Below are 17100 nucleotides of genomic sequence, written 5' to 3'. Positions count from 1 at the left end.
GTCTCTGTTTATCTCATCCATTCATGATCACAATTCTCTCCCAATGGGTTGTCTCATAACATTCCTATGCTTTTCACTGTTTCCTCCCTTCAAAGTCTCTTAACCACTCTCATGAAGCTCCATCCATGGAGGTAGGTCACGAAAACCTCATTCACAGTACCTTACATGTTGCAACCAAATCGCCTGGACAGCCTTTCATATGCCATAGCGCAGTTAATCAAATCAACTCCAAGGGAATCTGGTTTGGAGATGACCCACTTGCGTATTCTCTCCCCATTTTCTTGTGCCAACTTTTTCTCATGTTCATCTTCACCCATGTCTTTTACATTATTCTCAAGCCTGTTGGTCAACCGACTTTTGTTTCTCAAATTCTTGTAAGCTTTAATTCCTGATGCTCCTATCTCATTTCATGTTGCATTTTCTGACGGATTATTCCTTCATCTTCTATTGCCATCTTCTGATTCGTGTAAATAGTTGCATTTAAATTTGTTTGAGAAAAAAATGAAAACTTATTATACAAAGTTGTTAAAGAGATATTGTGTTCGACGTTGCCAATTTCATGGACAAAATCATTTTTTATGAAAACAAATGCTTTTTCTAAACCAATTGATTATACAATAACTTAGTTCTCCATAGTCACAACCTTTGAATCGATTGATTGATGTGTTTGCATTTGATCAATGGTGTACCTTGTGATGAGAGACCGACGTATGCAAATTATGGATTGTGGGGAGCAAATCTTCTAACTAGATTTCTTATTTTATTTGTTAACATTTGAAAAAGTTGTTCTTATTAAAATTTATATCTTACTTTCTTATTGTAGTCGTGGTCAAAATGTAAACATAATTCAATATTCAAACTGAAGAATTTTACATTTCTTTTTTGAAACATGTATTTTATAAAACCTGTTGCTAATTTTATCTTTGTGGAAATATTAGAAATTATTGCTTATTCTCATTTCTAAAATGTCTAAATACGATGTTGAAGAATTTATTTATTTTTACTTGATTATACTTTCTTGAAAGCAAGAAAGTAGATGCGTGTCTAATTCAGTTTTTCAATGTTATTTTGTTAAGCAGGGTGGTATGACTTTAGGTCCTTCTGTTCTTGGACACAGTGCAACATTTAACGAGAGGGTTTTCCCATTAAAAGAGAGAAGTGTGCTTGATACAATGACTTTTTTTGGATTTATGTTATTCATCTTCTTATGTGGGGTAAAGATAGATCCAACCATAACTTTTAGATTAGGTAGAAGGAATTGTGTCATAGGAATTACAACCTATTTTGTTCCTTACATTCTTGGCAAAGTGGTTTACTATATCCTCACCCATTCGGTATCATTTGATAGTGATACTTATAATATACTCTATATTGTGATAGAAATTCAATGTATTGCAGCCTTTCCGGTAATTACTCGCTTTCTTTCTGAATTTGAAATCCTCAATTCAGAGATTGGGAGGTTGGCCGCTTCTTCTTCAATAGTGGCTGAGGTTTGCTTCATTGTAAACATGACAATAACATTTTTTATAAAGTTATCTTTTACAAAGTCAATAGTAGTATCTTTTGGATCTCTCTTGTCCTCCCTTGTACTTTTTTCGTTCGTCATATTTGTAGTTCACCCTGCTGCGTTATGGGCAATTCAACAATCACCAGAAGGAAAACCTGTGGAAGAAATTTACATTTGTGGAGTTCTTGTAACAGTAATGGTTGGTGGACTCCTAGGTGAAATCATTGGCATAAATGCACTTGTCGTGTCTTTCTTTATAGGGCTAGCTATACCTGATGGTCCGCCCTTAGGAGCAGCACTGGTAGACAAGCTTGATTGCTTTGTTTCTGTAGTGTGCATACCTATGCTTTTTATCGTAGTTGGATTAAGGACAAATGTCTATGCCATACAGACCATGAAGAACATACTTGGAATTCAATTAATCATTTGCACTATTTTTTGTGGCAAAGTTTTAGGGGCTCTGTTGCCTCTCCTTTACCTTAGGATGCCAATTCGTGATGCCTTTGCTCTTGGTTTTATAATGAACATCAAAGGCACGATTGAAATGGCCTTGTTGATTACTTTGAAATTGAAAGATGTAAGTTAAAATCTTAGTTCAAATGCACATTACAATTTAAAAAGCTTTTTGTTTTGTGAGCTTGACTAAAAGTTACTGTTCCATGTTTTTGGCAGATGATGAATGATGAATGCTTTACAGTTATGGTTCTAAATTTGCTTCTTGTAAGCGGGATTGCGTCCCCTATTGTAAAAAATCTATATGATCCTTCAAGGAGATTTCTTGCTTACAAAAGGAGGACACTTGTGCATCACAACAGTGATGAACCGTTGCGCCTACTAGCCTGCATTCATAAACAAGAAAATGTTTTGGCTATTTTAAACCTCCTTTCTGCTTCCAATCCCACTAAAGAAAGCCCTATTGATTTAGTTTTGCTCCAACATATTAAGCTTGAGGGGCGATCTTCCTCTGTTCTTGTTGCACATGTGCCTTGTAAGTTGGGGGCACATTCTACTCTAACTGAACAGATTTTTAACTCATTCGACAAGTTTGAAGATGCATACAAGGGCAAGATCTCAATACATAGCTATAAAGGCATTTCTCCCTATGCTACAATGCATAATGATGTGTGCTACTTGGCACTTGAAAAGAGAACAACTTTTATCATATTACCCTTTCATAAGCGATGGATATTTGGAAGGACAACTGAGTCGTTTTTTCCTTTTCAGCAACTGAACAAGAATGTTTTAGAGAAGGCTCCTTGCTCAGTTGGTGTCCTTATTGATCGTGGCAATCAGAAGATGTTTTGGTGTGGCCACACAAAGGAATCAACATATCAAGTGGCTGTGTTTTTCTTTGGGGGTGCAGATGATCGAGAAACACTTGCATATGCAAGGCGTATGTTGGATCAACCTTATGTCCACATTACACTCTTTCGTTTTTCATCTTCAACTGATATTGTTGGAGGAACAGAAACTAGCAAAATGCTTGACTCAGAAATCTTAAGTGAATTTAGGCTTAAGGCCTTCCGAAATGAGAGAGTTTCTCTCAAAGATGAGATGATAATAACTGGAAGAGATTTACTTTCAGTTGTTGAATACATGGAGAGTTGTTATGACCTTATCATGGTTGGGAGGAAGCATGGTGATTCAAAAGTAATGTCAGAACTTAACAAATGGAAAAATGGGGAATTGGGAGTTATTGGAGAGATTCTTATCTCTTTAAATATTGGATCCCAAACATCTATTTTAGTGGTGCAACAACAAACCAGATATTGGGGATCACGTAATCCAGAGGACTCTGTAAGAAAAGTATAAGTATAGCAAAATTTAGGATTTGACAGAAACAATTATGCATATACCTCATGTACCTTGGATATAAATTTGTATACTTCCAATTTTGATTTTACCCTTCCTTTTGTATTTTCCCTTTGTAGTGTTTTTCTTCATTCTTAAATGACTTGACTCATGGTCATCATTGTTTGATATGTATTTGTTTTTTAATTTGTATTATAAAACTATTTGATTTAGAAGTTCATTCATTGAATAAATCAATACAACACAGTAAGTCTAACTTTAATACCTTAAAATTTGTACCTATTATATTTCTTATTAGGGTACAATATTGAAAAACCTTTCACACTTTTCATTTATAAACAAGAAGGAACAATATATAAATGGAATACTTGAAGTGTACCAATTTAAATAAAAAAAAAATTATATTAAAAAGATGACCGTCAAAGATTTTATTTTAAGAGTGCATCTACATAGTAATCATTGGACTAAATACGAGACAAACCCTATCCTGCAAACCATTGTATGCAGATGTTAAATAATAGGTGGAATATATATTTTGAGATAAGAAATCAATGGATGGTACTAAAATGTTTTGATAATAGGTCTAAGAATAAGTTCAATAAATAATAAATGTTTTGTATTTGCGGGTATCGCGAATAAAACCTGCAATGGGTAGGACATAGATATTGTAAATGGATACTGCGGATAACAGGTACGGGTATTTTTTATACTGCATGTTATGGAACGGGTACGAATATCATAGTATTCGTATCCGTGAATCCACGTACCCGTTATATTCTAATTTAAATTAACAAAAAATAAAAAAGCATGACTAAAATATTAACAATGATTTTGAATGGATTATTATTTTATCAATTAGTTTTAAAAAAATCATTTTTTTTGTAAACCGTCATTAAACGCTATTTAAATGGATTATTTGAACTTTATTTGGAATTTATGAATGTTATGTATTGTATTTTATTTGAATTTACGATTAAAATATATTGTTAAATATTTATTTTTATTTCTTTGTAAATACCTGTGGGTACCCGTGAATATATGTGGATATTAAAAAATTATGCGGATACTCACACGAATATGGGTATGGGTAAGAGGCAGATATTTATCGAACGAATAAGGTATGGAGAAGCTATACTAATCCTACCTGCCTTGTTGACATCCCTAGGCACAATAGGCAGAACAATAACAAAATTTTGTTAAAATAGACTCAAACTCATAGTTCTAATACCATGTTAAGAAAATAACTTAAAGCCTAACTCAACTCTACAACCAGACTTGGAAGGTGAGATTTGTATCTATTTATATATTCTAAATTGACCTTATTGATAACTAGTGAACACACATGCACTGTCGCGCCTGTGTATCCGCATTTTTTAATTTTTATAAGATCAATAATATTTATTTTTAAAACATATAATAAATTTTAAAATAGTTGTTAACACTAGTGCAGAATGTCCATTTTACCTCGTCTTATATGCCTCGGTTGGCCAGGAACCGAAGCATATAATGGCGCGGTGGCATTTTTGCAATTAGAGCCAAGTTTTAGGCCTCGGTTCTCCAAATACCCGAAGCCAAAGAGGGTATAGGCCCCGGTTCGCTCAAAACCGGTGCCAAAGAGGGGTATAGGCCTCGGTCCAGTAGGACCCGAAGCCAAAAAGTGGCTGGAAGTCAGAGTATAGGCCTCGGTCCAAGAAAACCCGGTGCCAAAAGGGGGTCAATGGCTTCGGTTCCCTAACAACCGAAGCCGTAGGGTTTATTTAGGGTTCAAAATTCACGAACCCTTCTTCCTCCCCGCGCCAACGCCGCTGTTCAAGTCCCACCAGAAGCCACAACTTTTTTTTTTCTCTCACTTCTCTCAACATCGCCTCTTCAATAAATGCACGCCCTCTGAAGTCTGAAAATGGTTTTTCATTTTCAAAACCAGCCCAGATCAGGAAAAGTCGTAAAGTTATTATCTTTGTCTACTTCAGAAGTACCCAAACAACAATGGTGCTTGTGGTTTTGCAATCTGTTTCTGGGAACCCATTTTTCCTTTTTCTCTCTCATGCCGTAGTGGTTGCTTGTTCTTTTGAGGATTTTGGGTGGTTTGTTTGTGCATAGTGCTAGTGTCTCCGGATCCAGGGTGGTTGCCATGGCTGTAGCAATCAACAATGGTGTTGAAATGGAGCGTGGGGTAGGAGGCTGAGAGAGATTGAATGTCACCGTAACGAGTGAGCAAGAAGAGCAAGAGATTGACATGGAGATGGTGAAGAGCAAGAAGCTCTGCGAGCTCCAGCACGGGCCTGACGACTAAAGGAATATGCCTCGGTTCTTACCAAGACCGGGGCAAAAAACTGGGTCTATGGTTTCGGGTGATAACCGAGGCCAAAAGATGTACCTTTTGACCTCGCCCCAATATGCCTCGGTTCCAGACCCGAGGTAAAATGTGGAAAATAACCGGGGCAGAAAGTCCTTTCTGCACTGGTGTAAATAAAATAACTGTTAAAGAAGGTTTTTAGAATAACGGTCAAAATAAAATTTTAAAAAAATGGTTAAAGATAAAATAATTATAAAATAATTAATCTTTAAAGTAATAATTAAGGGTAAAATTGAAAAATGAAAAATAGACACAAAAATGAAATCCTCTTTGTAAAATCTTTATATGTTGGTTTTTTGACCGTGTAATATCATGTGAATAAACCTATCCTGGATAATTACAACACCGGTGCCCCCAAAAATATTATAAGTTAATCTAATTTAAATTGGATTACAAAAATCTAAATCAAATCTAGTTAAAATGAAATTAATGAAAATTCTAAGAAAAAATTACACAAGTTCGTAAAAAATGGATAGTTTTATTTTAAATTTGACAAGACTGTATAATTTACTACTTATTTAAATTAGATTTTTTTTTTGTATTACAATAATTATTTTAAAGTTTTTTTATTTGGTCTTTTAAATGTTCTCAATTTGGTTTAATTCTTTTTAAAAAAAGAGTTAATGTAATTTCTTTTATCTTACCGGTGGTAATGATATTACCATAATTGACACATAATGGTAAAAAAAATTTAATAAAAAAAATAATTAAATGAAAATAGAAAAAGGAATTATAATAATAAATAAAAAACTTTTAAACCTATAAAAATTATGTAAAAGGGCATCTCTCTTTGTGTTTAGTATTTTAGGAATAATATTAAAAAAACATATTTTTTAACATTTTAAATTTTGGCATGTAATATGAAATATTAAAAAAATGAAGTTAAAAAATCAATAACATGCATTGCGTGATTTTTTATTTATTTTTATATTGTTACAAATATGATACATACATACATATAAATGTCTTGAACATGAAGCTATAGCTACATATTGATGGGTCATTTATCTTCTCCATTTTGACTACAGGATCATAAGTCCTAAATTGTAGGGACATATCTAAAATGGTACCTCATCTCGTACCAATAATTAAGAAATTTTACTTTTAAATTACTATTCTTGTCAAACCATTCATGTCAGATAACAGTTTTCAACCATTAACCTTTTAACTTCCTCATCCATCCATTACTAAACTATCATTTCAGTATCTCTTTCCATCTTCTCTTTCGCACTTTCTTTCAAGTTTATTTCCTTCTTCAAAAACTTTGTATATGTTGTATAGAATTCCTTTTCTTAAATTCTGTTCATATGGAGAACGAAACTTCACATCGATTGAGTTCTTCTGGAATGATTGGAAATGATTATTTAGTATGTCATCATGCTATGAAATCCTTTGTTAGAGGTTTTTGGTTAGGAGATAATCCCCTTCATCATGCCACATCTATCTTACTTCTTCAAATTATTATCATGTACATTGTTGGTAGAAGCACTTATTTCTTATTGAGGCCTTTTCATCAAACACTTATTATTTCACAAATTGTGGTAAGCTTTCATCTGAGTTAATTATAACTATTTGCTAATCGATGTTTTCATATGCATTTAGAGAGACTAAAGTGTAAGAACATTCAAACATGTTTTGAAACCAACTTGTTCATACTATAATATCTTTTCACTGGTGTCTGGTCAGGCTGGAATCATTCTGGGTCCTATATTTCTAGGTCGACACAAAAAATGTTACGATACGCTATTTCCAATAGAAAGCACCATGACGCTGTCAACATTCGCTGAATTTGGCATGGTGATCCATTTCTTCAAGATGGGGGTGCAAATTGATCCCAGGCAAATCTTGAAGATTGAAAAGCAAGCAATAGTGATTGGTGTAGTTGGTCACGTATCTTCTTTAGCATTTAGTGGTGTGGTTTTGAATATTATTGGATCACTATACCCAGAAGAAAATAGAGACCCTAGTGTTCGCGTTTTACTGTTGACATCTTCTGTGAGTACATTTCCTGTTGTTAGTGCCTTTCTAACTGAGATGAATATCATTAATTCAGAGGTTGGACGCATAGCTGTGTCCACTTCTCTGGTTAGTGATTCATGCATGTGGGTATTATATTTTGTGCTCATCAATGGCACCATAGCGATTCGACAAGAAACATATAAACCTATTACAGAAATGATAGTGTCGGTTTCTTATTTCGCCATTTTGTTCTTCCTTCTGAGGCCATTGGTTATATGGATCTCAAATCGTAATCCACGAGGAAAACCAATGACAGAAAGTCACTTTATTTGGATCATTTGTATACTTTTGATTGTTGGATTCACTGCAAGTGTTTCAGGACAACCTCCTTTTTTTATTGCCTTCTGTTTTGGGTTGGTCTTACCGGATGGTCCTCCTTTAGGTTCTGTTCTCACAGAAAGGCTTGACACTGTTGGTTCTACTCTGATTGTTCCATCTTATTGCACCATTGTTGGCCTTAAAACTAGTCCTCGTTCATTGGGAGATTTCAAGTCACTCACCATTGAGCTTATCTTACTTTCACTCTATCTAGGCAAGTTTATGGGCACCATCGTCTCCTCACTTCTTTTTCAGATTGAATTTGGGGATTCTCTTGCATTGTCTCTCATCATGTGCTGTAAAGGCCTCATGGATCTCTGCTTCCTCAACTTATTATTGAATGTTAAGGTATGTCGCCATTTTTCCATGCCAATGCTTTTTTGGTGTTTTTCGTTAGGATTACAATTTTAAAGGTTAGATGTGATTTTGATCCGTTTACTTTAATTTCAGTGAAAATTGAAATTATTCTTTCTTCGAAACTTTAAACCAATTTAGTCTTCATTTCAATGTTTTTAATTAATCAAATTTTGTTAAGTTGATTTGAAGTTTTAAACGCGTTTCTCGGATGGATTAAATTTGACCAAAGTTTCGAAGGACTAATTCCAATTTTCACGAAAGTTAAAGGAGCAAAAACATTTTAATCCTAGTTTTAATAATACAGAGGGTGTGCAGATGCACCTCCTAGTTTTATTAAAATAATTACCAAGTATCTGAAAATCTTTTATTTTGTCTTCCCAATCTTATATATTTGAATTCGTCGACCGTTACTTTATGATAAACTTGTTTGTAGTTGAAAGTATATAAGCACACCACTTGATTTGTCCTCATTGACCTGCGGCTTTAGATCCGTCACTACATAGAAAGTAGGTATTTATGATAAAACACATGTGATTATACGTAGTGTGTTAATTTTGTTGTATTTGATGTGTATGAACAGGCAATAGGAGAGCAACCTTTCACCCTAGCTATATTTACCATGGTGGTGGTAACTGGTTGTGCAAGTTTATGTGTTTATCTCATGTATGATCCTTCAAGAAAGTGCAGAGGATATGTTAAAAAGACAGTTAGGAATTCTCAGCCGGAACCAGCTCTGAAAATACTTGCATGTGTCCATTATGAAGAAAACGTATATCCAATGATTAACATTTTGCAAGCCTCTAACCCCACAGAGGATACACCAGTCTCAGTCTTTGTCCTTCACCTTGTGGAGCTTTCAGGCAGTGTTCTTCCCACACTCACAAAAGATAAGAGTCCTAACAAGTCATCTGAAGGCATACACAACGTGTTCGATCAATTTCACAAGCACAACGAGGGTTATGTAGAGTTGCATTTCTTCACAGCAAAAACCCCATTTGTAAGCATGCCCTACGATATATGCAACCTTGCAATGGAGTTCATGTCCAACATTGTGATTATGCCATTTCATAAATGGTTCACTGAAGGAAACATCGAGTACTCGAATGCTTCAATCAAGACACTGAACCAACATGTTCTAAAGAAAGCTCCTTGCTCTGTTGGGATCTTCGCAGATCGGAGTCAGATCAGTGAGAAAGCATTAGGGTTATATGAGAAGTTAATCTGTGAAATTGCAATGATCTACTTGGGTGGAGGTGATGACCAAGAGGCATTGTCTTTTAGTTTACGTATGGCTCAACATCCAAATATGAGACTCACAGTGTTTTGGGTTAGGGTTAACACGCAAAGCAAATCAAGGAAAACGAAGAACCCTTACATTGACTTGAGGGAACAAATACGTTATAGTAGTTGCCTTGAAGGCAAAGTAACGTTCAAGGAAGAGGTTGTGGAAGATGGAGCAGATACAACAAAAGCTATTCTAAGAATAGAGAAACTCTTTAGTTTGATCATAGTTGGTAAGCATCATGTGAAAGACTCTCCATGTACACTAGGCTTGACAGAGTGGTGTGAACTTCCTGAGCTTGGTCCACTTGGAAACCTCTTAGCCACATCAGATTTTACATGTTCATTTTTGGTCATACAAGAACAACCAAGGTGGTTTTGAAAAAAAGGAACAAAAAACAAACTTTACAAGGTATTTGTCATATATAGATTAAACATATTCTCAACATTTTTAAGTCTTTGCGATAATGGTTTGCTTGCATTTTACTAGGAACTCATCATGTGTTTGAAAACTTAAGAAACTCCTTTCACAACATAGGATAGCTCAAGCTTTAAACTAGATAAAAAGGTATCAAATACAACTTAAAACTTTGAGAATAGTTTAGGATGTGGAAAATAAGCTAAAAGCATAGAACATTACTTCATCGCTAATTTAATAAATAGTTAAAAGATTAAAATAGATAAATAGATATAAAATACAACTTAGAATTTTTTGCGTCATACATGCATGTGACTTAAATTATAACAGTTAATCATCACTGATTTTTAAATTAATTTCTAAGTGAAATAATTTAGTGTCGGTGAAGTTGCGTTAAATTAAATAATTTTTATAATAAAATTTTATTAACATGTTAAGTACACGGTAAATAAAACTTATTTTATTACTAATTCAATTTGTGTCCGTTTGACCGACACTAATGACATCGTTTAAAAAAGAAAGTTTCCTATATGAGATCTCCATCTTCAATAAAATAAAATACAAACAGAAAAGTAAAAAGAAAATGTTGTAGTTGATAAAGGAGATGAATGTGAACGAAGGAGGTGAGTGTAAGTGAAGATGTGTGGATGATCAAAATGACTATGAGAGAAGGAGATGTGTGAGGATGAAGAAGATGACCGTCATTGAAATAGATGTGTGTGGACGAAGGGGATCACCGAAAGTAAAAAAGATGAATGTGAGCACTGACAAATCTTAATAGTTGTAAGGGACCAAAATAATATATTCAAAATTTATAATTTTTAAGTTGTATTTGATATGGGTAATTAATGTCAAACTCTTCACTTCCATTTTTCTAATTGAATCTTCAATACTATGCTTCGAAATAGGTAAGGAAGTTGAGTCTTCTTGTTTCTATCTTCACTTATAACTTCCTTTTTATTACTTTTTAAAAATATAAATTTATTCATTTATTTTACACTAATATAATTTTTTTAATTTAAATTTTAAAAATAATTTATCATAATCTAATTGAGAACTTAGATAAATAATTACTAAAAAAATTCTAATAATCAAATCATAATTAAAAACTAGTTATGAAAAAACACATGAAATATATTATTTTTTCTTCTACATTCATAAAAAATGAATATACAAAAAATCAAGAAATAAAAACAAAATGCTAACTATTAAACTAATATTTCACTAATAAATGAGACAAAAGGGAAACAACCCAGATCGTACGCTCACTAAGGTCCCTAAGCAATCACTTAGTGGAGAAGGAAGTGATCGAGGGATGACAACCAGGAGGTGAGCTTGGAAGCAGCCATCCTTTGAAGAAAGCGTAATAGCTCACTGGTCTAGCTCCATGGCACCGAAAATGTATCAGGGCTCAAGTGATTCACCGAAGCGATACATTTTTTTTTCAAAAATAGAATAAAGCATATGAGAAATGAGAATAAAAATAGTGAATTTGTGTCTAACGTTTTTTTTTTTAAAAACAAAAAAAATGTTAAAATGAAAAATGTGTACAATGGAAAAACTTAAAAAACAAGAAAAAAAATATATTAATAAATATTTTATTCTTTATTATATTTTATTATTTATTAATATTAACTTTCATGTTTTATAAAAAAATAAAAATATACTTAATTTAATTTTCATCATGGTGTATATGATTTAAAATTTTTAACAAACTTTAAAAAATTTTAACAAATTTTAAACAAATTTAATATGTAACATCTAAAAGTTAAAAAATAAATAAATAAATTGGGCCCCTCTATCATGCTTAAGGTCCACCATTGAATGTGAGAAGATTTATGAGTGTGGATGAAGATGGATGTGAGAATTTTTGTATAGAGAATTTGTGAGTGAAGATATTTATTGTATTTAAATATGGGACTTTAGATTAAAAAAAATTAAAACAATTTCTATTTATCGTCACTAAGGTGCATGAATTCATAAAATATAAAATAACTTTGAGTCGGTACTAACTTAAATAAATATTAAAAATATATTACATTGGTGTTGACTTAATAAACTTTAACTTAAATAAATAATAAAATAAATAAAATTAACATCAACTAAGCAACATTAATATGACACTATCACATATTTATTTATTTAGAAAACAAAAAATAGTTAGCTTCAACTTAGAGTTGGCTAACTAACAACTAAAATCATTTTAAAAAAACTTTGCTTTTTAAGTATGGTTAAGAAATTAACCTTTTTTGTGTCGTATTAGAGTCGACTAATAAAATTATATTGGAATTTCACACAATGATGTTGGATAAAGTTATTAGCAATGCAATTTTATTATCACATAATTCAATTGAAGGAGATGTGTATGTACATACCCTAAATCTTTGAAAGAGTAGTCTAAGCTACAAACTTTGACTAGGTTCAAAAATCATTTGTCTAAATTTAGTTTTTTCATTGCACGTAATTTAAATTAGTTTTTCTTAGGGTTTAAGATTTAGGTGCAATCTCCCTACCATCATCACAAAATAATCATTTTACGTCAAATATTTTTGGCTTTTTATATCAGGTACACTTTGACGTGGACGTGGATGACATCAATTTATATTGAACCTTAATCTCTACAAAAAATTATGTTAGATCTAGCTAGTTACAACGCAAATTTTGGATATTTTCTTAAAAGAATGATTTTGGCTCAAACCAAAACTTGAAATAAATAAAAAAATAAATCCAAATACAATATAACTTTCAAGTAAAATTTTAATAAAGAAGTATAATCTAACATAAAAAAAAAGAGTTAAGCTAAAAAATAACTTAAATTGATTCTATTGACTCATTTTATTCTATAGTAAAATTTTCATATTAATACCTCAAAATGGTTAATTTACTTTTTCTTACATCTTTAGATCCCTTATGAGCCAAGGCTAAAGTATCTCACATTTCTTGTGTGCTTTATACTCAAGAGACCTAGACGGTGTTCGATTGATAGAGTGTACTACATATGTGATAGCTTCTCCCAATATATTGCTCAATATGAACTTCAATCAGTGCATGTTAGATACATTTAGTAGATGATAATTCTTTTATTCTACCACCCCATCTTATTGTGGAGTATTTGGTCAAGATCTTTGATAAACAATTCATTTGAATACTTAAAAATGTGAAAGTTTCGATAGCATATATTTTCCTCTATTGCCACTACACAATACCTAAACTTGTGCTTTGTAATGAGTTTCAATAATTTTGTAAATTTTTTGAAACAGTCCTCCAACTTCACATTTAGACTTCATTGAACATAACTAAGTTATTCAAGTGCAATCATTAATAAATGTTACAAACCACATCGAATTGCCTAACATTTTAGCTTTAGATGGACCTCATACATCAAAGTGAATAATCATAAAGAAAAAATTTGAGACTTTTCTTTTTTAGGATAAGGTACATGTTGAGAAATTCCAATAAGTCACAAACTTTATTGAAATGAGAAATTATAAATTAAACTATTTGATTTGTAAAAGGGTAAACTAGCAATAGAAAGAATGAGTTAATTTGGGTTTGAATTGAGAAAAACATATATGTGGATGGATCTACCTATATGATATGGTGGAGTGAAAGCAAAGTAGGTGGATGGTCGAAAGAAAATAGTATAATATATATATATATATATATATATGCATGAGTTGGACTGACAAAGGGATGTGCAAAGAATTGTCCCTTTAGTATATATAGTATTGTTAGCATGGGAGAGAAGAGAGGAGAATCCATGTGAACAACTCAGTAATTAATACCAAAAACATTAAGTTAAGGAAGATGTATATGCCAGCTTGTTAGCTTTTGTTTCTTTATCATATGTAGCGTGAACATGTCGCTATTTCAGAACTACATCTCTTGCAACACAACAAAATAAGCTTCCCCACGTTTACTCCTTTTTTTCAAATCATACCTTATATCTTACATATGTGGTCATGTTAATTCCTCAAGCACCCACCATTCCCCACCTCATGCATAATGTTTCCTTCTTCTTCTTTCTTCTTAATTTCATGCCAAATCTTGTAATTTTCTTCTCATTTATACTTAAAAACCCTCACACTCACATTGCAAGATTAACCCATAAATTGTTTGAAGAAATTGTTAACCAGAGTTTTTAAACTCACAGAATTCGACAAGAGTTTTAAAACCTCCGTAAAAGAGTTAAATATGTTTTTGTCCCTTAACTTTAAGTAAATTTTGAAATTAATCTATTTCGGAACTTTGAACTAATTTAGTCCTTCATCTTTCGAAATTCGTGGATTTAGTCATTTTAATCAAATTTTGTTAAGTTTATTTGACATTTCAAGTACTTTTCATAATAGTATTTGACTTAACATGAAAACAAAAATGTGTCAAATAATATAAACAACTCAAATAAAATCCTGAAATACATACGAAACATCAAATAAACCTAACAAAATTTGATTAAAAGGACTAAATCCACGAATTTTGAAAGATGAATGACTAAATTGGTTCAAAATTTCGAAATAGATTAATTCCAAAATTTACTGAAAGTTAAGGGACTAAAAGCATATTTAACCCTCTCTTAGATACTGAAGGATACAAATTTCTGACAATTGATTAGTTTTTTTTAGGGTTCGAAAGAAATTTGATAAACACATTCTCAAAACATGGTTTAATAGAGAAATTGTATTGTAACATCATATAAAAATGATTTAGCGGAAGTTTTAATCTTGTGTAATATAAAAAATAAACCTCCGCTAAAATATTTTTTCTTCTAGTGTTTAACAACAATAATTCAATTCATTCATTATTACTCGGATAATTAACCCGTAAAATGTATCTTTAAAGAAGATAGGAGAGAAGGACTTGCAATCATTAACCTTAATTTTGAAACATACTTTTGTTAAGAATTTAATAAGTTGTTATCCGAAATTCCCTCCCTTGCCTGAAAAATAGCTATATTTTTTTTTATGTTAATGTTTTTCCTTGACTTCTGTACAAGAGCCAAAAAAACTAATTATTGGTATACTTAGATTGTTCAAATAATATAGTTACAGCTCATAGCCTTAATTAAGTTGGAATATTAATACGATCACTATAGACCAACAAACAATGTTGGTAATTAATATATAATTGAAATGACAATAATGTCAACTTAATACCCTCTTCTTTAGTTTCTCTTCTATATAATATGTGGATAGATAATAGATTCCTTTAGTACACATAAATGTGGCTAACGTGCATGCTCCTCTTAATTATCAAAAATTAGACTTCGTTTTATCGTTGAAAAATTGGCAATTCAGAACTATTTTAGATAATTAGTGTTAGATGTCACAATTATAGTTTGCTTAGAAAACGATCGAAACCACTCTTGAATTAAGAGTTTTATTTCGTCAAGCCACTTAAGACAAATAGATAAGCTTGCAAGGGTTTCCAATTGTGGGGTACAAATTTTAGTTAAACACACATTTTCCTTTTATAAATAAATATAAATAAATATAAAGAAATAAAGATATTTGCATGAATTTGAGGTTGGAAATCGTTTGGTACAATCTTGAAATCTTCACTCTTGGTAACTTCTTTTTCTTCTTCTTTTACCTTATTGTTGAAAAGCAAAACAAATTAAAATGTGATCAAACTCAACTCAGCAAAACAATTTGAAAGCAAGGTAAATTTTTTTATCCACAAAATCAAATTCCCACATACATTTATAAAACAAGGAGAAAAAAGTTTCTGTTCCTATATATTTTAATAATTGAACAATTTTTTTTTCTCTGCATTTTCCGGCGATGTCGGATTCCGGCCACCGGCGGATAACACAAACCGGACTAGTCTTCCGATATACTCTCCAAATGAGGTTTCCATATTCCAATGCGACCTTTCCGGCGATCACGGCATAACGATTTTTTCTCTTTGTGAGAGGCTTTGAGTGACCGTGACGGAAAATCATCACCATCACCCTTGTTGTTCTTCCTCGTTGATGCTTTCTTTTTGACATCACCATCACCGCCGCCAATGCTTCCTTTTCCGGCGTGTCGTTTATTCTCCGGCAGCGAAGATTCCGGGATCAAGAAGTAGATGCTGCCCCTTTTGAGCTCGGTCTCCGGCGAGAGGATCAAAATCCGGCGAACAACTCCCTGAGAGCTAGGTTTGCTAAGAACATGGTTAGGGTTTGCTTTGAGAACCTCTCCAGCTGTGATCGAACGTGTAATCTCTTCCACATAGCCGTTCAAATGCACTATTCGAATCAAGTCCAGTGCCCCACATGGAAGAACACAAGCCAAACAACACCTTAAGCTATTTCCCATTGTTGCTCTCTCTCTCTATATATCTCTGAATTAAAATTAGAGGAAACTAAAACTGATCTACGGTTTCAACTTTGAATCCTGATCAGAAAAAAAAGAAGGTATCTAAACCTTTCAAGCCTTTGGCTAAAATTATGTGTAGCTTTGAATGTTGGAGAATTGTTTGAACAAGGGAAGGAGGTGGTGTATGAATTGTGTATATATAGCAACAACCTACTTGTGATGCAAAAGGAGAATTTAATAATGATGGTGGTTGATGATGATGATGTTGTAGTTAATAATTATGGAACTTGGTGGATTCAAATTGACCTAGATGCCCTTGGTTTGTGACTTCAATTTTTTTGGGGTTTGAATATATATATATATATATATATATATATATATATATCACATGGTGGGGTTGGCTTTCTTGTATTTGTAATTAACTTGTGTGTGGTGTTGTGGCTAGCCGCCATGTGTTGCTTTAATAAGAACTATATATAGTGACTGTGGTAGGAAATTTTGGCAAGTTTGATTAAGGATCCTAATTGATGATTAAACTCTTAGTTTCTTATTAGTTTTCACCTTCCATTTTATCTTGGTTTAATAGGAAGATTAAGCCCATGTGATTAATATTCATGCTGCTTTATTTTGACTAGGTTGGTATATACATATATGCAGTCAAATATTTGCATGGAAATTGATAACATGCAGAAAAGAATAATTTAAGTATTTTGTTTGCAATGTGGGTTCTAGC

The 17100-nt window shown here is 32.4% G+C and overlaps 3 protein-coding genes across 4 annotated transcripts; 2 read left to right on the top strand and 1 right to left on the bottom strand.

The window, feature by feature from the left end:
• LOC114187013 (cation/H(+) antiporter 15-like) lies at positions 1-3537 on the top strand. Of its 2 annotated transcripts, none has more exons than XM_028075114.1 (3): positions 1-374; positions 1080-2084; positions 2180-3537. In XM_028075114.1, exons 1-3 carry the CDS (start codon positions 126-128, stop codon positions 3317-3319), a joined length of 2394 nt encoding a protein of 797 aa, XP_027930915.1. In that variant the 5' UTR covers positions 1-125; the 3' UTR covers positions 3320-3537. The 2 variants fall into 2 exon arrangements, with proteins under 2 accessions (XP_027930915.1, XP_027930914.1); XM_028075113.1 differs by having other exon boundaries at positions 1077-2084.
• A 3902-nt stretch (positions 3538-7439) lies between these two features.
• Positions 7440-10032, top strand: LOC114188517 (cation/H(+) antiporter 14-like). The gene is made up of 2 exons (XM_028077090.1): positions 7440-8360; positions 8950-10032. Exons 1-2 carry the CDS (start codon positions 7440-7442, stop codon positions 10030-10032), a joined length of 2004 nt encoding a protein of 667 aa, XP_027932891.1.
• A 5540-nt stretch (positions 10033-15572) lies between these two features.
• LOC114187397 lies at positions 15573-16637 on the bottom strand. The gene has a single exon (XM_028075646.1). The coding sequence runs from the start codon at positions 16365-16367 to the stop codon at positions 15888-15890; it is 480 nt and encodes a 159-aa protein (XP_027931447.1). The 5' UTR covers positions 16368-16637; the 3' UTR covers positions 15573-15887.
• Positions 16638-17100: the final 463 nt, after the last annotated feature.

Source organism: Vigna unguiculata, chromosome 6 (genome assembly GCF_004118075.2).
Source record: "Vigna unguiculata cultivar IT97K-499-35 chromosome 6, ASM411807v1, whole genome shotgun sequence".
NCBI lineage: Eukaryota > Viridiplantae > Streptophyta > Magnoliopsida > Fabales > Fabaceae > Vigna > Vigna unguiculata.
This window is presented reverse-complemented; position numbering and strand designations above follow the sequence as displayed.

Coding starts and splice junctions, on each gene's coding strand:
- LOC114187397 (XM_028075646.1), bottom strand. CDS start 16,367: ATGGGAAATAGCTTAAGGTGTTGTTTGGCTTGTGTTCTTCCATGTGGG.
- LOC114188517 (XM_028077090.1), top strand. CDS start 7,440: ATGACGCTGTCAACATTCGCTGAATTTGGCATGGTGATCCATTTCTTC. Junction 8,361..8,949: donor ACTTATTATTGAATGTTAAG/GTATGTCGCCAT, acceptor GTGTATGAACAG/GCAATAGGAGAGCAACCTTT.
- LOC114187013 (XM_028075113.1), top strand. CDS start 126: ATGGAGGTAGGTCACGAAAACCTCATTCACAGTACCTTACATGTTGCA. Junction 375..1,076: donor CTTTTGTTTCTCAAATTCTT/GTAAGCTTTAAT, acceptor TATTTTGTTAAG/CAGGGTGGTATGACTTTAGG. Junction 2,085..2,179: donor TTACTTTGAAATTGAAAGAT/GTAAGTTAAAAT, acceptor TGTTTTTGGCAG/ATGATGAATGATGAATGCTT.